The sequence below is a fragment of the Mirounga angustirostris genome, unplaced genomic scaffold (assembly GCF_029215605.1).
Source record: "Mirounga angustirostris isolate CCGP_5_RB_7025 unplaced genomic scaffold, mMirAng1.0.hap1 SCAF_8, whole genome shotgun sequence".
In the NCBI taxonomy this organism is placed as follows: Eukaryota; Metazoa; Chordata; class Mammalia; order Carnivora; family Phocidae; genus Mirounga; species Mirounga angustirostris.
The window spans coordinates 117,650,155-117,677,513 of NW_026991716.1; the positions used below are offsets into that span (position 1 = coordinate 117,650,155).

At 41.8% G+C, this 27,359-nt stretch overlaps 1 protein-coding gene across 4 annotated transcripts in view; it reads left to right on the forward strand.

Annotated features, from left to right (window-relative positions):
* Window positions 1–27,359, forward strand: part of PDE7B (phosphodiesterase 7B) — a 322,239-nt gene that overhangs the window by 290,338 nt on the left and 4,542 nt on the right. For all 4 annotated transcript variants that reach the window (XM_045865600.3, XM_045865599.3, XM_045865598.3 and 1 more), the window contains 4 exons: window positions 14,779–14,870; window positions 17,552–17,696; window positions 19,592–19,688; window positions 24,138–24,218. In XM_045865600.3, coding sequence (XP_045721556.1) covers window positions 14,779–14,870; window positions 17,552–17,696; window positions 19,592–19,688; window positions 24,138–24,218 — 415 coding nt within the window. The remainder of the gene's footprint in view (window positions 1–14,778; window positions 14,871–17,551; window positions 17,697–19,591; window positions 19,689–24,137; window positions 24,219–27,359) is intronic.

Here is a 27,359-nt window from a genome sequence, read left to right on the forward strand (position 1 = left end):
GATAATAGGCGTACTTTGTTGTTCTAAAATAGCTCAGCAGCATGAGTAGGTTGGCCTGGGGACCTTTTATCTCTGATGTTATTTAAGACAGTAAAACTTATATCATAGATGAATAACTCCCAGAATTTTCAGGGTGGTCCTTTGGAGACCTTTGGTTGTCATTCACAAAATCACTGCATACAAGGTAGTCATTGATCTCAATTCTAGTAGATCTTTGAGAAACACAATGCTAAAAAATTCTTGACAGATCTCCATAAAACACCTGCATTATACAAAATGTTACAGCTTGAGGATGCATTTATTTCCAATAAAGCACAATCGGCACATGAGAAAAAGCCTTTCTCCATCCAGCTGATTAGCTTTTAGCATAGGTAGGAACTGACATTCCAACATTTATGGATCCACCTGGTATGTATCCAGTGCTGGGCTCTCTTGAGCGGCCAGCCAGCACCCGGAGCCAGGACAGATGTGGCCACATTGAGGGGACAAGATGACAGAACTAAGAAAGCCTTTGATGATGAGCTACAAACTAAACAAAGAAAAATAAAAACTGAAGCTAAACTTTCTAAAAGCGTCTCAGAAGCTAAATTTATTGCTTGAGAAAAACACAGACATGAATGACTGGACTGAAAGCCCCCAGATAGATTTTCTATTCCTGTCAATGCTGATTTTTTTCAAATGTCTTTTATTAGACAAAGGAAATCAATCAACAAAATAGGCTATTTGTTCCTTTCCCATATAAAGTAAATGCTTACATAATTCTAATTTCTTGTCATCAAATAAATCATGTCAATGAAGTTTAAGAGAGTGTCTGCGGCTACTGACCAATTGGTACATAAAATGAGGGTCATAATACTGCACTTTGACATGTAGTACATATAAAACATGTGATGGATTCACATCTAGACAGGAAGTTAAAAAGAAATATGCCAGATGTTAAAAACAAGAAAGTCGTTGTAGAATTTCATAAGAATTAAGTACTCATTGCTAATTAACAAAAATTGATTCTCAAAAAGACTAGTCCATCTTATTCAGATATTAAAACTGTTCTCAAAAAAAAATGGATTCCTTACTCAAATGTTTGAAGTGCAGGTAATTTTTAATAGTTTTTATTTAATCTCTTTGTTAGAAATAAACATTTCAATATTGGGGTGCCTGGTTAGCTCAGTCACTTGAGCCTCTGACTCTTGGTTTCAGCTCAGGTCATAATCTCAGGGTCATGAGATTGAGCCCCTCATCAGGCTCTGTGCTCAGCATGAGTCTGCTTGAGATTCTCTCTCCCCCTCCTCTGACCCTTCACCCCACTTATGCACGCTCACTATCTCTCTCTCTCTCTCTAAAATAAATAAATAAAATCTTTTTAAAAAATAAAAAATAAACATCCCAATACAACCAAATTCTGCAGCCTTTTCATTACAACATATAGTCTTGTATATTTTTAATCAGCAACTATTTACTGCATATATCATATGATATACTAAGATATACTAAGATCTAGGAATACAAAGATGAATAAAGTATAATCTCTGCCTTCAACATTTGTTCAAACTCAGATGCTCAAAATGTGCAAAATCTAGGAAGACTTAATCTCAGTTTGAAAAAGCTTTGGGGAGCTAGCTAAAGATATATATATAGCTATAATTTTTTTAAGTCTTTAAAGAGTAAGGACCTGTTCTGTTCTTTGTATGCAAAACTGTTACTATAATAAAATAAGCTATTATTTTTTTCTAGCAGTGAATTTATCCATCTGAACTGTCTGGCCCAATCCTTGACAGGAAAGACAAGGATCCTTTTGATAATAACTAGAAAGAGTTGGGATATAGGACTTGAAAACGGCATGCAGAATAAATCTTCATCAGTCTCCTGCTCAACAGGTCTTAGGACCTCTTGGAAGCTAGGTAGAGACCCTTGACTTTAGGTTTTAGAAATAGTGTTTAAAAAAAAAAAAAAGGAAAAGAAATAGTGTTGAAGGCAAACCGGGATCATACAGTATCATAAAGATATTTCTACTATCTTAGAGCTCACTAGGATAAAAGCTGAAATTTTTATCAGCCAAACTGGGACGTAACATATTAAAAGTAAAAATTGTTAAGAGGACCTGAAAATATTATGAGATTTCCGTTCTGTCCAAAAAATTTCTGTTGCCTTTTATATTTGGCTATATATACCATCATTTATTAACTATCAGAGGGAATTTCAAAATAATAAAGAAAATTCTATGTGAAATATAGTTCAACAAATTATATAACCTTTATTCAATGTTTACCATGACTCAAAAACTGTGTTAAATGCTTTTGAGGCATTGTATGAATTTACTCTGCACAATAGTCCAGTTAGGTGGGTACGATTATCATACCAACTTTCCAGAAAGAGGAAAATTGATACTTAGGAAAGGCAGGGGTTTTTCCTGAAAATAAATAGCTAATTAATGGCAAAGCCGGAATAAGTGTTTTGTCTCCAAAGCAGGAGTGACTCAGCACTATACACAAACCGCCTCTGAAATTCACATGGATCTCCTACTCTCCAGTGCGGGGCACTGGGAGCTCTCCACCGCGGGGCACTGGGAGCTCTCCACCAGGTTTCCTCCTGCAGGGAGGGAGACAAAGGGATTAGAGCCAAGGGGCTTCAAGCGGGAGGGACTCTGTGAAGTACTCTTCAGGGCATAGCTACAGAGTATAATGGAAAGACAGGAACTGATGCTACAGATGTCCTGGGGGAGGGAGGAACCTCAGGGAGGAAGAACTGTAAATGGGCCTCGACGTGCAACGTTCAGAGTAGCAGAGCTGAGGGAGGGCACTGGAGGCAGCATGAGCTGGTAGACTTTGGGGATTAAAACCCCCAACTCCAGGATAACTGAAAACAGACTGTCTCTGTGGCCATTAGCTGAGCATAGGAACAGCCCCTGCTTTCAGATCAGTGTCTTAGGCATATTTTCATTAAGTGTATATTCTCTCTTTTGTAGAAGCTTCTTCTGTAGATTAGCTATACAGAACATGACCTGGGTCAGAAAATCTCTGCTCTGCACCAAGCTGTAGATGAGGAACTGACATAACTTCAGGTTTTCAATTTCAAGGAAAAAAGATGATGTTACCTAATATATAAACTGAGCCAGACCATTAACAACCCATGATATTTAAAATCTTTGCCAATGTAGACTTTCAGCCTACCAAGAACCTATTGGTTGAGACATGAATGAACTTTCAGGAAACTGTGTGCCGATTTTCAGAGGATAGACCTATGCGCTTCTTTCTAGGGTAAGGATATATTATTAGTATACACTCATATTTTAAAACAACTTATAGATTCTGAAAATATTAGGAACCATGGTAATGGTTAAAAATATATGTATATACACTACGTATATATATTACACAATATATTGTGATTATATATATACACACACCAAAAAAATTATACACATCCACGCACACACATTTGGTTAATGAGAATCCAGTAGAGAAGATGTGCCAGGAATTATGTGGGCTGAGAACACCCTGTGCGTGACTTTCTACAATCTAGCTTTTCTATAAATGAGATAAAATGGAAGAGAGCTTCCTCTCCCTCCTTTTGTTGGCTGTGCTATTTTGGTCTCCAATAAATAAGAAGATCACTGCATAACACCCAGCCTGTGCTTCTGCCCTGAGATAAAGAGCCAGGGCAGCTGGAGTGAGGGCCAGGTTAGAGGGCTCCCTCCCATTGTCGGCTGTCTGGACCAGACTCACTAGCTGAACTGCCAACCCAAGGTCAAAATGAAGGTGATAAAAGCACTTCCACCTGGCACCTCTTTCAGCAGAGTGGAGGCCATCCAGATGTCCCTGGTGGACTGAGAGAGAAAGGAACATGCAAGACATCGAACCGAGCACTTACTTTCTGTCCCTCCACCCTGCAACCCCTCACCCCTGCGCTCAGCACTTGAGCAAAGTAAGCATTAAGTCAGATAGGATATTGGTTATTACAATAAGGACTATTGCAAAAAGAATCACTTTCAGCTCCATTTCAAATTTAATTCCTTTTGATTGGGTCTAACTACATCTTAGCTAGTGACAGAGCAACCTAATGAATAAAATAATTAATCATTGTTCCTTACCGTGTAATATGTTTCATAATACTAAATTCTGTACTGTCTTACAGAAGTTTATAATCATTTTTCTTAGTCACTTATCACAAGCACTTAAAGCAGATCAGCATTTTTTTTTAAGATTTTATTTATTTATTTGAGAGAGAAAGAGAGGGCACGAGCGGGGTGAGGGGCAGAGGGAGAAGCAGACTCCCTTCTGAGCAGGGATCCCGATGCGGGGCTCGATCCCAGAACCCTGGGACTATGACCTGAGCCAAAGGCAGACGCTTAACCGACTGAGCCACCCAGGCACCCCAGGTCAGCATTTTTAACCACTTTTTGCTCTTACTGACTCTGAGCCATAAATAGGAAGTTGACAGAGCCCGGAGAAATATTCCTGCCACATGGTCCTATGACCCCTACTCGAACAAGCAATGGCAAAGATGATACATAACCTCACAACTTCTGCAGTATCAATGGTGTTTTGGGGCCAGTCATGTGAAAATTGCAGGAAGGAGGCTCAAATTGGATTTTCTGTTTCATAAAGTTTCTGCTGTTCACTGTGAGGTGGCTGGCGTGTGGCCTGTCCGGGGCCCGCATCTGAACGTGGGCCTGCCCCACAGACAGCAATTGGTGTCCACGTTCCTTGGTCTCAGAGCACTGTTTTGGGCGGATGCAGATGGAACAAGAGAAAGGTGTCTTCCAACAGGCAGGAAACGTGGCAGGCGCTACAGCTTTACCAAGGGCCAAGGTCTGGTTTCGGGCTCAAGGAGCTTCTGTCCCTCTGAGCCCTCCTGGGCTGGGGGCTTGCAGCGTTATGGACGGGGCCACATGGCTTGTCAGGCAACTCCATGGTCTCCTCGAGTCTTGTTTCCCTGTTTCATGAGCAAGTAAAAATGAAAACACACACTCCGTTCCTATTGTTTTTCTTCCTGTAACCTCTGTTTTAGAAGGTGTCACTAACTCTGATTCCTATGGTACACCAGAGTCAGTTTATCAACATATTTTAATCAAAGAAAGTATCTGGTAAATAGGGGGGAAGCAGCTGAGCGCTGCCTTGCATGAGAGCAGATCTGCTCTGCCAGATTCTTTGACAAATAGACTCTTGTTTTAATTTGAAAACCTGTGTTGGTGGTTTATTAAATGCCCGGTGCGATGTTAGTCGGGAAGAGAGGGATTGTTTTGTTCTTAGAGTGGATAATACTTGATAATTCAGCACAAAGGGAAACAGGTTTTGCCACAGGAGTTTTAAGAGTTTTATTTTTTTCCAAATTAAAACTCTAATAAGTTATGTTGCCACAAAGGTGGATATGTACTCTTTCAACTTTAGGATAAAGATTATCTTTAAAACTACAAATATAAAGAATTTGGGACATGAGAACACAGTGTCACTGGGATCATGCAAAACTGCTGAGCCAATGTTTCTTCGAGGTAGACAGATGTGGTACCTAATGTGGGACTCCAAACAGAGAGGGGATGTCAACGGATATTAGGTGGTATCATTTCATCCTATGCTCAGATCTTCCCCAGCATTTAGGATGATTTTCTTCTTTCTTCAGTCTAGCGCTTTCTGCTATTGGTCTTTGAACCACTGTGAAAGCCAGAGGACTCTGTAAGAGCAGAGCCAACCCCTGTGAGTGAGGACACAGATAACTCTGGCCACTGCCTATGAAGCACCAGGATGTCCCCGCCAGCTCACGGCAGCCTCCCCCCTTAATGCACGGCACCTACATCATCCTCTTGTCTACACACAGCCTCGCCCAGCTCCAACCCTCCCTCTGCTGTGCAGCCAGGATGAGTTTCCTGAAATTCAAATCTGACCCCACGGGTGACGGCTTAAAACCCCCTTATCCTCAGGATCGAGTCCAAATGTCTTCACACAATTTACAGACTCTGTTATGATCTGGCCCCGCCACCCTTCCAGCTTCACTTCCTGCTATTACTCAATTAGGCCTCTGTGCATCCTCCAGCCTGAACTACTTTTAGATTCCCAAACCTGTCACTCATTCTCTTATTCATTCAACAAATATTCATGGAGAGCTTAATACATTCCAGGTACTGGGAATATGGAAGATGATCAAAACAAATCAAAATCCCTGCTATCCCTCCTCTCTACTGACTGTACTTCCTGATTCCTCTCTAACTCACTCATCCTTTTGAGCTCAATTTGGACATATCTTTTTCCTGAAAACCTTCTTTTTCTTTAAAAGCCCATTTTCCCTCCTCCTCCTGTAAGATTTCCCAGCCCTTCATTACTTACCCTATCCCAGTGTTCATGTCTCTAAATTCCCATTGGCTGGTTGGCTGTCCACACCCCTGCCCCACATGGTCTGCAAGCTTCTGGGTACCTACCTCCTTCACTGCTGTGAAGTGCTGGTGTTCAGTGGATATTGGTTGGGTGGTAGGAGCTTTGCTGGAGGAGTAAGGAGAAGGATGGATGGATGGATGGATGGATGGATGGATGGATGGATGGATGGATGGGTGGATGGATAGATGGATGGATGGATGGATGAATAGATGGATGGATGGATGGATGGATGGATGGATGGATGGATGGATGGATGGATAGATGGATGGATGGATGGATGGATGGATGGATGGATGGATGGATGGATGAATAGATGGATGGATGGATGGATGGATGGATGGATGGATGGATGGATGGATGAATGGATGGATGGATGGATGGATGGATGGATGGATGGATGGATGGATGGATGTACAGAATGGATGCATGCAGCAGGAAAGACAGAATCTGAGTAACACTGAGAGATCAGGAATATTGGCAACGGCGAAGATGCACAGAGACCCTGAGTGGAAATCTGCCAAGCAGAAGCAGCAGCACTCAGACCAGGGAGACCACCAAATCGGCATGCACACGCACTGTCCACTTCCTGTTGGTTATTGAATTCTTGCTACATGAAGAATGAAAAGCACTGATTGAAAATTTTCTTTATAGGGATGCCTGAGTGGCTCAGTCGGTTAAGCGGCTGCCTTCAGCTCAGGTCATGATCCCAGGGGCCTGGGATCGAGTCCCACAACGGGCTCCTTGCTCAGCAGGGAGCCTGCTTCTCCCTCTGCCTGCCTCTGTCTCTCTCTCTCTGATAAATAAATAAAATCTTAAAAAAAAAAAAAGAAAATTTTCTTTATAATCATCTTCTTTGTTTATCTTGGAATTGACAAATGCTATCTGATACATGTTATTTCTGGAATCCTTTACTTGATCCTGGCTATCTGCAGATGAGTAGTGAGAAAGAGCTCATCGCTGTAATAATTTAAAAAAATCTCTTTAGTTTCCGCCTAAATCTAAGGATTTCCCAGAAGAAGACCCCAAGTCTGGCTTCTTTCAGGTATTGGCCCAAAAAAATTAACAGAACTCGTTTCTTTTTACAGCTTTTTTAAACTTTTGCAGCTACTGAAATTTTAGGTTTTGGAAGTTAATTAGTCAGTATCCATTCAACAAATATTGAGTTGTTCAAGTGGCACTGGGACACATACTGGGACACAAAGATAAGTAAGATCTGCTCCCTGCTCTCAGTGGTGATCATGTATGGCAGCAGTTTTCAGACCAGGCCCGTGGGCCCAGGGGGATACACGAAGATTTTCCACGGGCTACACGGGCATGAATAGTGCTAACAGAATCCATTTTAAGGCCCTTAAACTGACCTGCCTGGAATGTACTTGCAAGGCAGTCAAGCCAGCTCTCACTTTGCAAAAGAAGAACATATCTCTTACCCATTCTGCAGATTGCATAGTGCCCCCCACACCGATATTGCACGTTGTCCCAACAAAGGAGCAACTAAAAATATTAAAGTTTCCTATAATTAAAAATTATAACTCTCCCAGCCATCGCATAAATAGATGTATTGCCAGAAAATTTGTATTCTTATGCACAATTTTTTTTCCAAATTGGCCATAACATGGATTTTGATCAGTTATTACTAATAACAATTGCATTGTAAACTCAGGCTGGAAAATATTTACTACTTACTTAGAACCTGACGTTAGAAATATTTGTTAAATTAAAATTTCAAGTTGTGTACTTATTTTTGTTGCACAGAAATATAATAGGGTGACATTTAAAAAATTTCACACCTAAAAATATATTACATTAAAATAAAATTCTATGGGGAAATAGTATGGGAATATAAGTTCTAGAAGGAAAAGAATCAATTTAAAATTCTAACTCAAAGAATAAATTACTCATGTGTTTTTTTCAACAGGTGATAAATGGGCATCAAATGCCATTGGTGTTTAGATTCCCTTAGATACATTTACTATAAAAAGAGTGATGTAATGATTTTGTATTTACCAATAGTCACAAATATGCAGGGCATTACATCTTGTGCTACCACTGAAATTTGTGATTTTAGATATCAATTTTTAAAACTATATGAAGAGCATGGTTTCTCAACGTTATTTTCAAGAGTAAATGAACAAAAACCTATGAAGATCACTGATACCTGGGAGTCAGGGAACAAAGTTGTTACAAAGTGTCTCAGACACCAGGACAGAAGCCTGGGTTTGGGGTGGAAGAGGGAGCTGTCAGTTCTGTTTAGAGAGCTAGGAATGTCTTTCCCAGCAGATCATAACGGTTTGTCTCAGAAGTAAGAAGTGTGCATGTGTGTGGGTGTGCGTGTAGGTGGGTGGGCATGTATGTGGGCGGATGGGTGTGTGGACATGCCCACGCACACACACATGTATTTCTGACTTTACTGAGGTGATTTCTCCTCACTGTTTTGGAGTTATAAATTTCTTTACTATCACGCTAATGCAAAAACCAAGCATGATTACAGATCAGAACATTGAAAAGGCCTTCCATTAACTCTTCCAGGGTGATATGGAAGACAATAAACTAACTTAAATTACTTGGTGTTATTAGTGACTTAACCAAGGACAGAAGTTTATCTCTATCCTCCATCAAAGAAGTCTAGAGGTTGGTAGTTCAGAGCAGGCACAGTGGCTTCACAAAATTAAGGATGAGGGGACCAAGGATCCTTTTAGTTCTACAAGCTACCATCATTAGGGTGTGACACTTGTCCTCATTGCCCAAGATAGCTGCTGGAGCTCTAGCTATTCCTTCTGCATTCCAGACAGTGAGAAGGAAGAATGGGAAAAACAAAAGAGGCCTCTGTCAGAGAAGTCAGTTCCCATTAAACAGGCTTCCCAGAAATCCCACACAACATTTCTGCTTACATTTAATGAGTCATAATTAGCCAACTGATCCCACCTAGTTATAAAGAAGGCTGGAAAATGTTCTCTTTGAACCAGCCATGAGACCTTCTAAAAACTGAGGCTCTGTGAATAAGGAGAAAAGGAAATAGATTGAGGGGATAAACGCTCAGGAGTCTCTCTGCTACACCTGATGCTTAATTTTAAAGCAGAAACCATCAGAATGATTAATCAGCATGGTCTTTCCCTTTATGTGACCTTCTCTCTCCAGTCTGTGAATTACTACAACATCCATGCAACTATTTTATTTTCCTTTTGTTGTTGTTAATACTGCTTTGGCTGTTTGTTATCTCCACTATGATGTCCATGTGTCCAACAGACATCTAGAACTCAACATGTCCAACACTGAGGTCCTGTAAATCCACTCCACCTGCAACCTGCCCATCACAGGTGATGGGCATGCCATCCTTCCAGCTGCTCAGGCCAGAAACATTGCAGTCATCCTTACAGATCCAGATTAACCCTTCTCACCCCTTCCACCTCGTTCCCCAAGCCTCCATCATCTCTTGCCTGGATGACTGCTTTTACCCCCAAATAGCTTCCTACGCCTGCTTCTACACTTATTCCCACCAAAGTCCACTTTCAACACAGCAGCCTCAGTGATCTTATTAAAATCTTTTATCATTTCCTTCCTCCCAAACTCCTGCAGTGGATTCTTATTTCTCTCAGAGTAAAATCAAAACCATAATAGCCAGAACGCCGTACATGATCTGGTTTCTCACTGTCTAACTTCTTACCCTAATACTTCCCCTCTCACACTCCCTCCTACCTTCAAGCCTTTGTTCAAATTTTACCTCTTACCCAACTACCTTAGCAGCCCCACTTCCAAAGGCTCTCAAATTCCCACTATTCTGCTCTATTTTTCTTCTTTCCATGCATTTACTATCTTTTGAGATGAATGCAATTTTTTTCAGAATTAAAGTATTTATTATGTTTATTGTTTATTATCTGTCTCTCCTCATTCCTGCCACCACCAGTTCCCTGTCTTGTTTGTTGATGTAATCAGTGCCTAGAACAGAGTAAGTGTTCGATATATTTGTTGAATGAATAAAATAATATGTTCAGCAACTTATTTTGCAAATTAATAGAAAGTACGTTCTCTGTGCAAGGCTTAGAGTGGAGTGGATAAAAAAAGAACAAGACAGGTTTTCTACTCACATGTAGCTTATAATCTGGTAAGTGCATGAATAACTCTCACCTACATCAATGGCACGGAGTCCTCCGGGACTCAGGACCTAAGTAATGCCAAAAGAAAGAGCTACAGCAAGAGCTACAGCTCAGCAAACCAAGTTTGCCTCTGACTGAAATGATTCCAAATGGCTTTGTGGATGGAGTATTTGAAGTGGACTTTGAAAGACAGGTGATAGTTTGATAAGTAAACACAGAGAAAGAGGTGTTTGAGGATTATAAACCACCTTGGAAGACATGAAACTAACAAAAGAACACTGAAAGGACAGTCATATATTAATAATTTAATAATTATGTCAACAATATGTTACCATCTTACTAAAGTGGCATCATTTATTTGGACTATAAGAGCTTTATAGGCAAGGAGAGATAATGATATTCATTTGTCTCAAACGTGTAGGAATAGGATGGCAGTTGAGGTAATTTTCTGAGAGCATTGAAAACTGAGCTAAGTGGGCGCCTGGGTGGCTCAGGTGGTTAAGCGACTGCCTTCAGCTCAGGTCATGATCCTGGAGTCTCGGGATCGAGTCCCGCATCGGGCTCCCTGCTCAGCAGGAAGTCTGCTTCTCCCTCTGACCCTCCCCCCCTCATGCTCTCTCTATCTCATTCTCTCTCTCAAATAAATAAATAAAATCTTTAAAAAAAAAAGAAAACTGAGCTAAGTAGTTAGGCTTCATTTATCTGATAAAGAATCTTATAGGGTGGGTGCCTGGGTGGCTCAGTTGGTTAAGCGACTGCCTTCAGCTCAGGTCATGATCCTGGAGTCCCGGGATCGAGTCCCGCATCGGGCTCCCTGCTCGGCAGGGAGCCTGCTTCTCCCTCTGACCCTCCTCCCTCTCATGCTCTCTGTCTCTCATTCTCTCTCTCAAATAAATAAATAAAATCTTTAAAAAAAAGAAAACTGAGCTAAGTAGTTAGGCTTCATTTATCTGATAATCATATAGGGTTTGGAGCGTGGGAGAAAGCAGATGGCATAACCATACGGAAGTTCGGTGAACTCACTTAGGTGAACTCCTTGAATTGAGGGCAGCGATTTTGTCTTATTAATCTTTCCATTCCTAGTACCCACCATAGCACCTGGCATATTAGTAGGTGCTCAAAAAATATTAGTTTATATTTCAACCAATGATTAAGGAGATGATTAAAAACAAACTGTCAAGTGAACAAGTCACATTCTGGCCACTGTAGGGAGGATGGATTACAGGAGGTTAGAATTAAGAAGGATACTAAAGCATGGAAATAGGGTCACTTGAATGAAGGCAAGAGATGGCATAAGCATCGCCATGTTGGAAGAACCAACAGGTCTAATCGGATATGCGGGCTAAAAGCCGATGAGATTAGTTCTTCCCCAACACAACCTAAATCTACTCAACTCCTAACATTCCAACTACAAGATTTTTTGCAGTGAAATGAAATTTGAAGGTAAATGCAAAGATTCCAATGTGGGGTTAGAAACTAACATCTCATTAAAACAATTAACCATAGACTTTTAAAATAGGTAATTTCTGGAAAATTAAGCATAACTGCAGGCATTCATCGGTTTATAAAGGTCAGGCTTCTGAATGCTTGGATGTGGCCACACAGAGGAAATTCTTGGGAGGCAGCAAGGGGTGTGTGCAAAGCTTCGGCCTTGAGAACTGGCAGGCCTGGGTTTAAGGCTGTCCTCAACCACTCACTAACTGTGCAGCCCTGCAGAGAGACCTGAACTTTTAGTATCTGTGACTTAATGATAAAAATAGTAGAGAGTTATGTGAAGATTGAATGAGATCATATAGATGCCTGGCACAGAGTAGGTGCTTCATAAATATTCATCCCCCCGGTTTTCTTTTCTTGTTCTCTGGAATCCATGGAGCGACCCCTCCTTCCAACACAGTTCTGGCCAAAACATGCTTTTATTTATAATGACTCCTCCACGAAAATTTGTGTTTGTAATCATGTATTCTATTGTCTTTTATTCTGTGCCAGGGTCCAGGCTCGCTCAGTTTCCTTCCACTTTCCCAGAGCTCAACTCCAAATATGGTTTCACCAGCAAATTTCCCAAGTATCCTTTTATCCTGTCTTCAGGAAGATTATTAATGAAGATGTAAAATCAGGCTGGCATGAGTAACAATGCTTAAGGCAATCCTCCAGACACTTTTGTTCCACTCAACAGGGATATGGTGTCATTTATCATTAGGTCTTGTTACAGTTTTCTGACCCCTTGAAAAATTTGCTCGTGTCCACACCCACAGGAATTAGTCTTGCAAGTGAACGCTCAGGAGGGACTGAATTAAATGTCACAGCACTACAGAACATCCGTCACATCACACTAACCTATCACTCTCTGCTCTTACAAATTTTGCAATCAAAACAAATTAGTCTGGCATGTTATTTCTAATAAACATTCTCTTTTGTTGTGTGTGGCTCATGCCCAAAAGGAGCTAATAGACCAATTGATAAAAGTCACCAAATCTCATCATTGGTTCAAACACGGTCAAGTGGCAAATAAAGAGTAATAATTCCTTGGCAAGGAGAGAAAGGAAGGGAAACAGAGCGGCCTATACAAGATGCTGTCTCATGAAACTCACTCTACAAAGTCCAAAGGGAAATCATTGTCTGGTTTGAGAACCAAGGACAGTTAAGGTTTTCTTGAACTTGCTTTTTCCTAATGGACCCTAGACTGTATCACTCACGGGGCTTCTCTTTTTCCATTTGCTGAAAAAGTTGAGCATTGCATGGGTGGCTCAGTTACAGCGGGGCATGGGGGGCACAATGATGGGATAGTTCCCAATCTCTCTCCTGGCTCCATTAGGCTCCATATTATTTTCCTTGCTTCTTCCTTCTCAATTTATGTTCGAACTGTGGAAAAATGAATATGATATAAAGTTCACCATATCAACCATTTTTAAATATACAATTCAGTGGTATTAAGCACATCACCACCATCCATCTCTAGAACTCTTTTCATCTTGCAAAACTGAAACTCTGTACTCATTACATAATAACTCCCTGTTCCCCCAGCCCCTGGCAACCACTCTTCTTTCTGTCTCTATGAATTTGACTACTCTGGGTACCTCCTATACACAGAGTCATACGATACCTTATCATTTTTAACAAGTGCGATCTTCCTGTATTTTATGTAAGTTTATAACCGCATTTGAAACAAAATGGAGAATGAATAAATGAAAAAAAGCAAAAATATTTCCTGGGGACCAGAGGGATTCAATCCTATATGCATCAGGTCAGTGGCAAGGTCATAATGCTTGCTGATTCGCATGAAACACAATGGATTGTAAGAACTAGTCGTATTTAAACAGTTAGCTAATGGGTACACAAGCAGCCTATTTAAGATAACAATAAGGTCAAAGGAGAGAGGAAACATAGTAGAGGTTCCCACGAGGGAAGAAATATCAAGATCATTGAACAAGGAAGCACCTGTGGATTGAAACTCATCCCTAAAAGGCTAGATACCAATACACTGATCACGAAGGTTATTGATAAAGCCGCTTCCATAGCAGTGATTCTCAAGCTCTAGTTAACATGAAAATTACTCACCACAATCGGGCGCCTGGGTGGCTCAGTCGGTTAAGAGACTGCCTTCGGCTCAGGTCATGATCCTGGAGTCCCTGGATCGAGTCCCGCATCGGGCTCCCTGCTCGGCGGGGAGTCTGCTTCTCCCTCTGACCCTCCTCCCTCTCATGCTCTCTGTCTCTCATTCTCTCTCTCACAAATAAATAAAATCTTAAAAAAAAAATTAAAATAAAATAAAATAAAATAAAGAAAATTACTCACCACAAACCTACCAAATCAAAACTGTATTGACTGGGACTCAGGAATCTGAACATGTCACCAGCTGCAGGGCTGGTTCAGACACAGAAGGCTCTTGTCGGCGTGGAGAAACAATGGTTAGTGCAGTGGATCGGAGGTTGTGAGGCCCACCTCTGACCAGTTGAGTAGTATAATCTTGGATTATGTTATGCACATAGACACATGGTATCCATTACTGCCTATTTTTACCTGCTTCACTTGTTCTCTTCTACATTGAGTGCTGCCTGACTTAGCTACGAAAAATGGAGGCAGGGGCAAGAGAGAATGACCCACCGGGGGAGGGTCAGCAAGGGCCAGCCCAGCCACTACCCCGACACTATCCCACCATCATTATAAGCCTGTGGTTGTTTTATTTCATGTTTCCTTTCTCGTCTGCCCCTTTGTCACCAGGTAGACTGGCTGGAGGGAAAACACTGGCCTCAGGGAAACTGTGTGCAGTGTGAAAGATCAGACTCTGACGTCGCTCTCATTTATAGCTTTTTCTTTCTTTCTAGAATATGTCTGTGCTGGAGAATCACCACTGGCGATCTACAATCGGCATGCTTCGAGAATCAAGGCTTCTCGCTCACTTGCCAGAGGAAATGACGTAAGCGGTGTAGAGCTGAAACGTACTGATGTCCACACCTTAGAGATCAGCTGCTTTCTCCAGGGCATGCTGGAGACACCAGGGTTAATGGCAGGGAGCCAGCCGGCTGCGCTTCCTGCCCGCGCTTGGTTGTCGATCAGGTGTCAGTTACAGCAACCCAGAATCCGAATCTCTCCGTGAGCTTTGAAAGGCCCTTGCATAGTCTATGACCTAACATCAGGAAGAAGGATAATAAACAGCTCTCAGCTTTCACACTCTTCAGCATCAATGCTCTGCTTTGTCCAATTCCTGTCTTTTATGTTAGCAACATTGTCCTCCCACGAAGATCCAAATAATAAATATTTATCAAGGAGGAACACAGGAGATCTCAAGCTAGATTTAAGACTAGTGCAATAAAGTTTGTTTTGTAATGGCCAGTCTTAGCAAAAATAGAAGTCAGAAATTCTTTCCTGAACTGTCTCTTGTTAAAGTAACTGAATTGGCCCCGGCCGGGTTTTTTGGCCATTAATTTACCTATGTCTCTTGTATTTGAAACAGAAAGGGAGATACTAGTTTCCTGGTCCACTGTTTGTTAGCCCAGGTATTTAGGCCAAGTCCTACTAAATCCAAGGCCAGTACCTCATTTTCCACATGGTCCTGAGTTAACTGCTGTAACATCTTTCAAGGCCACCACTAATTCTGACCTGTTAAATTAAACGCGCAGAGCCCAGGATAGCTAGAGGAGAATAGATAGATAAATCCCTGCACCCTTCTTTCTGAAGGTTGCATAACTTAAAGTCAAGTGCCGAGTTGCATCTCTATAGAACAGGCAGTGTGCTCTGGGCTCCTACGTTTATTCCTGGCCCTGTGATACTACCTGGTGCTGTTTCCTAGCACCCAGAGGAATGTGGCATTTGCAGGAAGAATTTTAAATCTGATAGCTTTTTACCTCCTGGAATGAAATAAAACCAATCATCATGCATGGCATAAAAACCTGTGCCTTTTGCTAGAACAGTTGGAAAGATCCAAAGAACTAAATGCAAAAGAACTAAAAACTTGAGTAAGAAATCAAGTAAGAAGGAGAAGAAAGGAGGAGGTAAGTGGCAGGGACAGCTAAAGAAAGAAAGGAGAGAAGGGAGAGAAGGAGAGAGAGCAGACAGGAAAGAACAAAACTAAAGGAAGAAAGGAGGGAAGGACTCGGGACCAGACTTGTCTCACCCGCCTTAATCCTGCTGGTTACTCAGCTATATTCATTTCCTGAGATACGCCTACTCACCCCTATGGATTCCAGATAAAAATGCCATGTTTGTTATGCCTTTGTAGGATGCAGCGTTATAAATCACTTTTGTGGGAAGAATCACTGTTACGCAATAATTCGAAAAGGAATATGGGGGCAGGTGCAGGAGTCAGTCCTTGTATGCAGTTGCCTATGTATTCATGTTCTCGACCTGGCTGGGGATGACAGATATTTACTTCATACCTATTCATTCAACTCTGTGTGCTCTATGCACCCTACAAAATAAAAGGATATAAAGTCTGACACCATATACCTAAGACGTGGGGGGCAGAGGAGTAAAGAATGAGTTCAAACATAAGCGACCATCAACTTCACATAGACTGCTAAATGCAGATGTTATATACAAACCTAAATATATTGAATTTTTATTATTTATTTATTGTGGTGGGCAGCAAAGCAAGGTTTATTGAGCAATAGCAAAGTGATAGTACAAAGCTCCCAAGGAGGGAGGGGACCTGAGAGGGTTGCCCTATACTGAATTTTTAAAGATGAATTTTTAAAAATAGTTACGGATCTTTTCTTCTATTGATTACCTTCTCTGTGTGAGGTAAAGCTCTAATTTGCTTATTTTTCCAAAATATCTCATTTTCCCTATACCATTTGTCGACTAATATATTGCTTGCCCACTGGGTTTTTTTTGTTTGTTTGTTTGTTTGTTTGTTTAAGATTTTATTTATTTATTTGAGAGAGAGAGAGAACACCTGAGAGGGGATAGGGTCAGAGGACGAAGCAGACTCCCTGCCGAGCAGGAAGCCCGATGCGGGACTTGATCCAGGGACTCCAGGATCATGACCTGAGCTGAAGGCAGTCGCTTAACCAACTGAGCCACCCAGGCGCCCTTGCCCACTGGTTTTTAATGGTGTCTTAACTACCCATGATTCTTTTTTAAGTTCCGGTATCTTTCCTGGCCTGTTTTGTTCCGTTGGTGTATCTTTCCATACCATAGCATAGTCACTATTATTATCTTCCTCATTAGTACTATCATTATGCCCTTTTCTCCCCATGCAAATTTGAATGTTTGAGCTGGTTTCAACTCTTTAGGAGCACAATCCAAACTCCTGCGATTCTATCAGTCTTTTTGTGTCCCACTTAAAGCATGCATGTCTAGTCGATTTTCAGGTTTTAGACCCATGGTTACCATGGGAATGTATAAACTACCACAACTTTGTTCACTCAAGGTTTCAATCACGCTGTACAGTTATTAGCACACCTCCTGCCCAAAGACAGAAGTGACCGTGGGTGAGAGAATCCCCCTTGGGCTCAGAGGGACTGGACTCTCGGTGACAAACAGAAGCCAAGGCAGAAATGAGGTTACAAGCCACCTGATGGTGGCAGAATCAATCACCCTCCTCAAAAGGATCTGCTTTGTGTGTGTGTGTCTTCTCTTTCCCTCTTGTGGATGCAGACAGGATATTGAACAGCAGCTGGGCTCCTTGATCTTGGCAACAGACATCAACAGGCAGAATGAATTTCTGACCAGATTGAAAACGCACCTCCACAATAAAGATTTAAGACTGGAGGATGTACACGACAGGCATTTTATGCTTCAGGTAAACAACAACAACAACAACCCAAAGGCTGCCATCCTTGCTGAGTAAAAACGCTTCTTCGGGATGTGATCAGTCACTTTAGCACCTGTGAGAAGGAGTATCCCCCACGGGATAAGTTAGAGCAGTGACCGACCTTATGAAAAGCTCTGAGACACATGAAATTTTTAAGTGGTTTCCAAGCAAGCAAAATCTGGGTTTCGTGTCATTAAGTTGATAATCTCTCACTTTTCCTTGATCGGTAGCCAAGTAACCACAAAGTAGCCCTGCAGGACGATTGTACGTGGTAAGAACCTACCACGTTTTGTGGCTCGATGTAGAAGTGACCACTGTGATACCTGTACAATTTAGAAATACTGTTTCTGTAACACAAAACTAGATTATATTAACTGTAGTATGAACAAAATTGAAAACCAAGTAATCTTCCTTCACGTAAAACCTGTTTCATCAAACCCTGCTTTACTTCCTTTTATTCCTAAATTCATCACTCACAAACATGTTTACCTAGTCTTACCAATTTTAGACACCAATCAATAAATTAGGTTAAGTTTAACTGAATGAACTAAATTGTGTCAGGCGCGACCCTTCCTGCTTCATTCCACGGCAAGAAGCCATTTGTGACATGAGAACAAGAAGACGAGTGGACCCCAGGAGTGGAGGTCTGAGCTGGTGTCTAAACCAGAGCCCTTTTCTTGTGTTTTCTCTTGTCTTCCTTCTTTCCTTTTGGCACAAAAGGCTGAATGGATGGACCCTGGATTCATCTAGATAGACCAACTTTACCCAGGGAAATGGCGCTGCACACGGCAGACTGAACTGGACAGTGATTTTGTTCCATGCTTTCCTGCTGCCCTCTGTGGCTGTCCCCAGTGCTCCATCCTTCTGAGAAAATGCCTTCCTCCCAGCTGTAGAACTAGGTCTCTGTCCTTCTTTTCTTTCCAAACTCGTGTTCAGTCCCTGGGTGCCACAAAGATCAAGGTATCTGGTGCTCACGACTCCAGCTTGGTTGGGAGTAGCTGAAAGAATTGGGCGGCACACTTGCATTTCAAAAGGAAAGCTTGCTAACGCAAATGAATTCCTGAAGGGCAGAGCCTGGAGGTGACTTCTGCCCCTCACCTACTCCATCTGGACTGGTGTCCCCCTCAACAATCAAATTGGTAACTTTAATATGATCGGGGCTTTCCCAGACACCAGCACGGTCAGCGATTCTATGATGCCAAGGAACTGGGTCAAAACAGATAGACTTTGCTGGTGGGCAGGGCGCGCTAGCAGGGGCCCTTCTCAGCGGGCGGTGGTTAAGGGAGGAATCTACTTTTCTGGGAATTCAAGGTAACCCTCTTAGAGTCAGCATCCCCGATCCAGACCAGTGTGAGGTAAGCCTTGAATGAGCTTTGCAAACAACACGCTCCAAGGGTTGATAGGACCGAGCTCCCTGGCTGGCAGTCGGGGCTTGCTTAGGACACATAGACACAGGCACGAGAGCGCACGCAGAAGCGAAGTGACACACGGAGTCTGTCAGTGTGGCCACTGTGAGGGTGAGGTCCAAATGATCTCACTGGAACCTGGCTGGGGCCCCTGCGGCTTCCCTGCTCTCAAGGGGTGGGGTGAGAGAAGGAGCCAGACTGCCCGCTTTCTTTGGCCACCCCACCCCAAGCCTCCTCCAGAAAGCTCTGTGTCCTTGGACGGTGGCTCTTCTCTCCTTCTCAAAGCTATAAAGTGGGAATTCTGAATGAAGGTTTTGTGTGGTGGTGAAGAAGTGCTGTTTCTTGAAGAGGCGCTCTGTAAATACGGGCTTGGGGCCATGAGGCACCCTGGAGGGTGGGACGGGCCCTTGGGCATAGGGTGTATTTGCTGCTGAGGGTCATCCTCTGACCATCTCTCCCCGCCCTGTCATTTCTCAGATTGCCTTGAAGTGTGCCGACATTTGCAATCCTTGCAGAATCTGGGAGATGAGCAAGCAATGGAGTGAAAGAGTCTGTGAAGAATTCTACAGGCAAGGTTAGTAGTGATCTGACAGCTGAGTTCTCCCCGCCCCTCTTCCTGTTGGACGTTTATCCTAATCAAACAGGAAATGGCAATCTATCATGACATTTGTTCTTTCATCAACTCTTTCCTAACCTTTCTCTTTGACTTTCTTGCAAACCATCTGGCCCTTTTTTGGAAATAATTTAAAAATAAATAACACTGTCTTACTATGAAAACAGGTAGTCAAGAGGTATAATAAAAATGAGCAAAAGTGGGAAATAAATGTATGCGTGTGTATATATTTATATATATGTATATGTAATTTTTTTAATGGCTTTCCTCTGTGGATATAAGAATGTGAGGGGCAGCTTGATTTTTACTCTGACCTTCATTTTAAAGAGCTTAACACAGCCTAAAGGCGAAATGCCTTTTGGGGTCAATGTTTTCAGCTCTGAAGGGACTTAGACTCCTTCTGTATTCCTTCCCCTGGCTTCCCTAAACAAAGTTAATAATGAACCCGAGCACAGCTGACCAAGAATTGAGCTCATCCTCTCAAACATATTCAGGGAGAAGAGAAATGGCCTCAAGTTCGGGTATAATTTTTAAGAGATTAACCTCATTCAGAAATAAGGCTATGAATTAGCGAACAGGATCTTGACGCTGGGTGGGATATCGGCCTTTAAACACAGCCTTGTTTCTTCAGGCCTGGTTTCAGTGCTCAGGATGTTTGTTCAGGCACAACAGTGCCCTGATGTTAGTGACAGGATCACGTTTGAGAGGCTGAGAACAAATAAAGCCTGAAGTGTCCCACATACCAGCTCTGTGGGGAGGTCAAGTAGCGACAGTGAGGCTTTTGGAGAAGCTTCCATCGAAAGATGTGTCAGTGTCATTGAGATGGTCCCAAAGGCAGAAGACAAAGCAGAAGGGGTTGGGTTCACGTGGGGCCAGGAGGCTCTGCTACCATCTCTTTCGCTCAGAGGAAAAGCGCTCATGGAGTGCCCACAACTCTGTGTGACTTCACTTCGACTGAGTGTGAGTGGCTAGAAGTCAAAAATCAGTTCTCTTGTGGCCTATGATATAAAATCTCGACCGAGAGAAAACAAAAGGAAATATGATGAAATTGGAACAGGAGGCTTAGATCAGACAAGTATTTACTCTGTGATATAGAAAATATTGAAATAGCAATATGAGAGAAGGGCTAAGATCCTCATGCTTGGAAATCAAACGATGGGGCAGAAAAGAGATTCTCCTCTGTCCCTCTTGGTTTTGACTCAGTCATCTGCCCCTGTTGGCACTGATTGCCATTTAACCCTTTCCTTTGCTTATCTTACCTCCTATTTAGATGATGCGCAACTTGAGGCAGGGGGCCATGTCCCTTGGGCAGATAGTAAGCCCCACGGAGCTGGGGAATTGAAGTTATTAACTACATGGAGTAAATAGGACCAACCAAGAAAGGGAATCCATAAGATCTCTTTATCAAAACCCGTTGTTGTCCTAACAATATATGTACATGCAGTGTTATAAGATAAAACAAACTAGAACACGTGTAACCCTGACCACAAAAGGTGAGCTTCCATGCACTTTGCTCTGGTGTGTCTCCTGGCAGAGAAAGGAATACAGAGAGGGTATGTCAGGTCCTTTTTAATTTAATAGCATTATGGTCATGCAGAAGTTCTACCTGTTTAAAAGGAGAAAGAAAGACTGGACTCTCTGGTCATCCAAACTGCCTATCCTCTTTAGGGAATTAATTTTTGTAATTCTATAAGCACCATTTGTATCATTTTGATCAATCTTATTCTGGCTCTCAGTTTAGGATTTGGGTTTCCACAGACTGCTCATAGTCTTAGCCCAAGTATCTTTAATTGCTCATGATGCTGAGCAGAGGAAAACTTTTAAAATCAAGGTTGAGGACTTAGGGGGGAAGGAAGATGACATCCCATGAATTGGGAAAATAGCATTAAATTCTGAGAACAGAAATTAGGATTCTGAACATCATTCAACTCCCTCCTCTCCGTGTTTTAAGGAAGTAGAATCTCTGTCTTATAACCACCGATTGATAGCTTCTCAATCAACCGAGATTCCCAAGAGTTTCTATTGAACATCTGCTTCCAGCTTTGTCTAAACCTTAGCACAACTGTTAATTTCCCTATGTACAAATCCCCATGGAGGGGTCGTGAAGGATACAAAGAAGTATAGTTAATGGTTCATAACCTCAAGATGCTAGGCAGTAAATTTCCTGGAGGAGCAAAATGATGCAACTTTCCTCTTTGTATTCTCTACATTGATTAACAGAGAATCTGAAATGTACAGTTCTTTATAAGTCTATGTTGAATGAATAACTGATCTAATTGGATGACCTCTCAGTGGAGGTCACAGGAGAAGATTGGTACTGAGGACATAGACTCTGAACTGGATGTGTTGGAGGATGTGTAGTTAGCGTCCTGTATTTTCCAATAGGAGAGCCATGAAGCATATGTGACTAGTTAAATTTAAAATAATTAAATTTAATTAAATTCAAATTTTAGTTCCTCGGTTTTATTGATCATATTGCAAAAAGCCACTATGCTGGGCAGTGCAGAGAACATTTCCATCATTGCCAAAAGTCCTGTTGGATGCTGTTGCTCTGCCTAGGGAGGGATAGACATGGACAAAGGCACTGAAATGGGGACCTGCTTCATATAGCAAGCCGGACCCATAGAAAGCAAGAATGTGGGGATTTGTGGATTTGTACACTAACCAGGCTCAAGTAGAGAACATGACAATGAGAGTCATCTTAGAAAGTGCAATTGAGGCAACACATATATTCGAAGTAGAAGAAATACTGAAGGAAGAAAACTAGCTAAGAAGCAAACACTAAAAGTGAGTTATTAATAAGCCAGAATAGAGTCAAGCAGAGTGTGAATAGGGGAAAAAAGATGTCCCAAGAGAGGAATAAACAGGACTTGATGCCACAATATGGAAGGTGAAGGGAAGGGAGAAATCAAAGATGATTCCTCCACAGTGTCAAGCCCCACTGAAAAATCTCGATGAATAGAATTATGGAAGTTAGGAGTAGAACTAATTTTAATATTAGAACTCATTTTATTTTTTTTTTTAAGATTTTACTTATTTATTTGACAGAGAGAGAGAGATAGCGAGAGCAGGAACACAAGCAGGGGGAGTGGGAGAGGGAGAAGCAGACTCCCTGCCGAGCAGGGAGCCCGACGCGGGGCTCGATCCCAGGACCCTGGGATCATGACCTGAGCTGAAGGCAGACGCTTAACGACTGAGCCACCCAGGCGCCACCCATCACGCCCTGTCCTCAGAAGGCTCTTATCATCTGGCTTCCCTGGGTTCCTCAGGTTAAGCCACACTGATCTCCTTACCTCAGTCGTGAGAATAACCAGGGCCCAGGGGACCACAGGAGGCAGGGCTGCAGGTTTAAAACAAATGACAGAGGTGTGGCAGCTCTTAGGTTCCAGCTCAGCTGTTAGGTGCAGACACTCTGGAGCCAGACTTTTAGGTTGGAATCTAGGCTCCCCCCTTTATTAGTAATGTGACAACTTGGGTCAAAATACTTCCCTTCATCTCAGTTTCTTCATCTGTAATATGGGTACTACAATGAAGTTGTTATGAGGATGAAATTAATTAACATATGTAAAAAGCTTAGAATAGTGCCTGGCATGCACTAAGCACAATACAAATGTTGTATTTGGATCTCCTCTCGTTTAGAGGTGTACATTCACAACTGTGAACTCAGCTAATGTTTCTGAGGACCAGCTTCTCTACTGATTAACCAGACTGTTTTTCCCAACACAAAATTTACCCATAATCTTTCAGCCCGCGAAGGACTGATAAAGTATTCTGATAAAGCTTTACATGGTACATTTCGCCTTTGGTCTTCTAGCTGGCAAAGGCATTGAAAAGAAGTATTTTTCTGAATTTTATACTTTTTTTTAACTTTAGTTACACAAGGTGACACTAAGTCGGATTAAAGGTGATAATCTTTATTTCTGCTTAATATTGTAGCTATAGACGGAGATGTTCCTCAAGTGAGATTTTCTAGTCCCTCACCCCCACCCATTTCCTGCCTACTCACTATTCCTGGTTGTTCAGAGGAAATCAGACTAAGCTCAGGCAGGGGGAAAGGCTGGGGGAGCACAAAATCTGTTCTCTTAACCTGTAACTTAAAGCCAGACCTTCTATTTCATGTAGGAAATTGCTCATTACTTGTATCCTTGTTTTTACAGATCTTAGTCAAAAGTTTATTCTAGCCCCAGAGCATACCTATTTACAATGAGCCTATTGTAAATGGTCCTTGACACTCTTGATATTTTAAATTTTCAGAAGCTACCAGAGCACGCAGGTGCTAGGGAGTTCCTAATGGTAACAGGCAGCAAACGGTAATTTCCAGAATAACTTCTTTGAACTAGATCACTAAAGCTAGCAACACTCATTTTTACAAATTCTAGATTACCAGTGTTTCTTCTTCTTTCTTCTTAGGTGACCTTGAACAGAAATTTGAACTGGAAATCAGTCCGCTTTGTAATCAACAGAAAGATTCAATCCCTAGCATACAAATTGGTGAGTTGAATTCAGTTTTAATTTTTTTTTTTCAGTTTTAATTTTAAATAAATACTTTTGGTACCTCTGCCAGAGTCACAAAGAAAAGAAAATCTACACGCAGCCTTTGAAAAATCCAAACTGGAGGTTTAATGAATGGCTGAGTCCAAATAAACCCTCTAATCATGACTGATCTACTGGGTAATTTCCAACTGAGCAACTATGAAAAATGGAATAAAGGCTTTGTGTCAGACCCTTAACTAGCCGCTATTAACTTCGTAGTTCAGAATCGAATCAAAACCAAATCGAGTAGAAGGAAAGTCATGAGAACCAACTATTTGCTGCTGAGGAACAGATTAGTTCACACTGTTTAGAACCTGATGAGTGGGAAGTCGGCAGAATCAACCTTGAGGACCTTTCCAATCTGCCCCACTACCCTTCATCCCCAACGCAATCCCAAGGGCCTATGCTCTGCAGACCATGTTATTGCTTGTGGCCCAGGGTCCCATGCTTCTCTACTCTCCACTTCAAAACTTACTTTCAGTCTTATTCTCAAGAATCAATTGCAGTAAACTGTTCAACTGTGATGCTAATGCATCTAAAATAATTATTACTTTATGCATAAAATCATTAAACAAATCAAATGGTGGAAATTTCAGGCACATAGGAAATTATTTTTGATCCAGTAAGAATTTCTATCAGTTCTTAAAACACTCTACCAATTCCATCTACATTTAAGGCAAGTCCTTCATTTCCTTGCAGTTCCTTCCAGTTAAAACCAAACTTAGAAGTTGAACTGTCTTACTCATAAACTAGCCCTGACATGTCCTAGCTCCCACAGACCTCAGAGAGCTTAATGCATTCACAGGGTGCAGCCCTCTGCAAGGCTCAAGGTTTAAAGCCCCTACTTGGGAAGGAACGGGGCATCAGAAAAAAATAAGCTGAAAATTAGGAAAACCAGAGCAAGTTAGTCAAATAATAGTACGCTTATAATCACTGGGAGTCAAACCGAATCCACAAAAGAGTCATAAAGTCATCCTCAGGAAATAGAAACAAAATTAATCTAGTTACAAAGATTTGAATAACGTATGCAAATATTAAAATAGGTATATTGAAATTATGGGATTATTGGTGATCCATTTTTTTCCAAATTGCCCTTAGTATTGTTATGTTGTTTTTACAATTAAACTGATTCTTTCACCCAAAAAAGGAAAAGGTGGGAGTGTTATAAAAAAAATAAAAATTAAATTAAAAAAACAACCAGGAAGAATCCAGGGCAATGACATAGCTACAGAATCCCTGGGACAGTGTGGGGAGGGGAGCAGCATCAACAGAAATCAGACTTGGTGTCCTTGGACCCAATCCCCCCCTCTCGGGTTGCTTTAGTTACGGAGGTTCTGCAGATGCGATTTAAAAGGAATAGACCCTGACCAAATTCCCAACCCTGGGGCCCTGTTCGTTAAGCTCTGGCTAGAAAGAAATTTGCCAGGCTCCTGTTAAAGACATTTTGTGAAAAGCATTCACATTGTTAAGCACACAACCTGGATTTGCAAGAGAGACCTGATTTTAGAGATTCTACCCTGTTGTTGTTATGAGAACACATTTATTTTGTCAGATCATATGTCCTGGTTTTCAGCACAGGAAAATGTGGTTACCATAGATACCTGTTTTAAAAATGGGATGGGGATTGAGTGAATAGGAAAGTCTCAGGGATGCTACACCAGCACACCAATAATAGAGAGAAAGAGAAGGTGATGATAAAACAACCCTTCGTACATAAATCTTTCTCGGTCTCTGTCCCACGTCTCCGGGCTCTGTAGGGTCAGGATTGGGAGGTGTGGTGTGAAGGGGTAGATCAGGCTAAACTGGAAAAATCCAAAGATAGACAGAGTCTGATGGGAGCTGCAGGCTTCAGCCTCCCAGACGAGGATTTTGCCAGCGGGTCTTAAGTAAAGCAGCTATTTCCTCTGCCCTGATTCTCCTGGGGCTGAAACTGTCCCCTCTCCTTTTCCTGTCCCAATCCACAGTGAGAATTTCCCCACGTGCCATCTCAGGTTTAGATCTGATTTTCTGTTTAAGTCATTCATATTCACCCAAGTGGAAGTGGGATTTAAAATCCCTTTCCCGGGCTCCTGGGTGGCTCAATTGTTAAGCGTCTGTCTTCAGCTTGGGTCAGGATCCCAGGGTCCTGAGATCCAGAACAGCATCGGGCTCCCTGGTCCGCGGGAAGCCTGCTTCTCCCTCTCCCACTCCCCCTGCTTGTGTTCCCTCTCTCACCGTGTCGCTCTCTGTCAAATAAATAATTAAATAAATAAAATCTTTAAAAAATAAAAATAAAATAAAATCCCTTTCCCTCTCTCCACCAAATTCTGCATTTTAGAAAGAAGATATTAGATGGAATGAATCTCTAATTGGTGAAAGCTATAGGAGGAGGAGGAGAAAGAGGCTTGCCTTCAATTCCTGTTTGCTCTGAGGCCACCATGTATCTCTTCCCCCACTCCCAGCCCTCCAGGAGGACAAAATCCAGGCAGTCAGTCTGTGGTTGCTTGCATAGAAGAGAGAGCTTGACACAATGCACTGGGAACGGATGGGACAGTTTCCCAAATGCGAAGAAGTCACTTTCATTTGAAAAAGTACCTCCTGGTGTCTATTCAGACTTCAAATCTACTTTCCTAATCTACTATGAGAGGTCTTTACATCAGACAAGTAGAAATACGGAGGGATAATCCCCTAGTAACGTCAGGAAGAAAATGAGTTGATTTTTAAGTACCAGATTTTTGAATGTTGGATTTGTGGCTTTTTTATGTTAAGGTAAACTTGATAAATATTTACACTTTAAACTTGAGAATAGTATAATTTTGTGAACTGCCTTTCTAATATCAAATCTCTCTTACGGTGAAGGATATTAGAAATTAGATATGGAGGTTATGGAGGTAGTGAAGAAAATTCGGGAATAGCAAACAAGAACATTCAAGGAAATCCGTACTTGCTGACTCCCTATATAACCTTATCGTTGGCTTAAAATTTCCTCCTTAGGTTTGGGTGAGCTAAAATGATCTCATAATACTTAAATCATATTTCACATATGATGAGACAATGCAGAAATGTGAAATAACATTTTGCATTCCTGCATCCTTTTTCCATCTCTGTAGCATCCTCAAA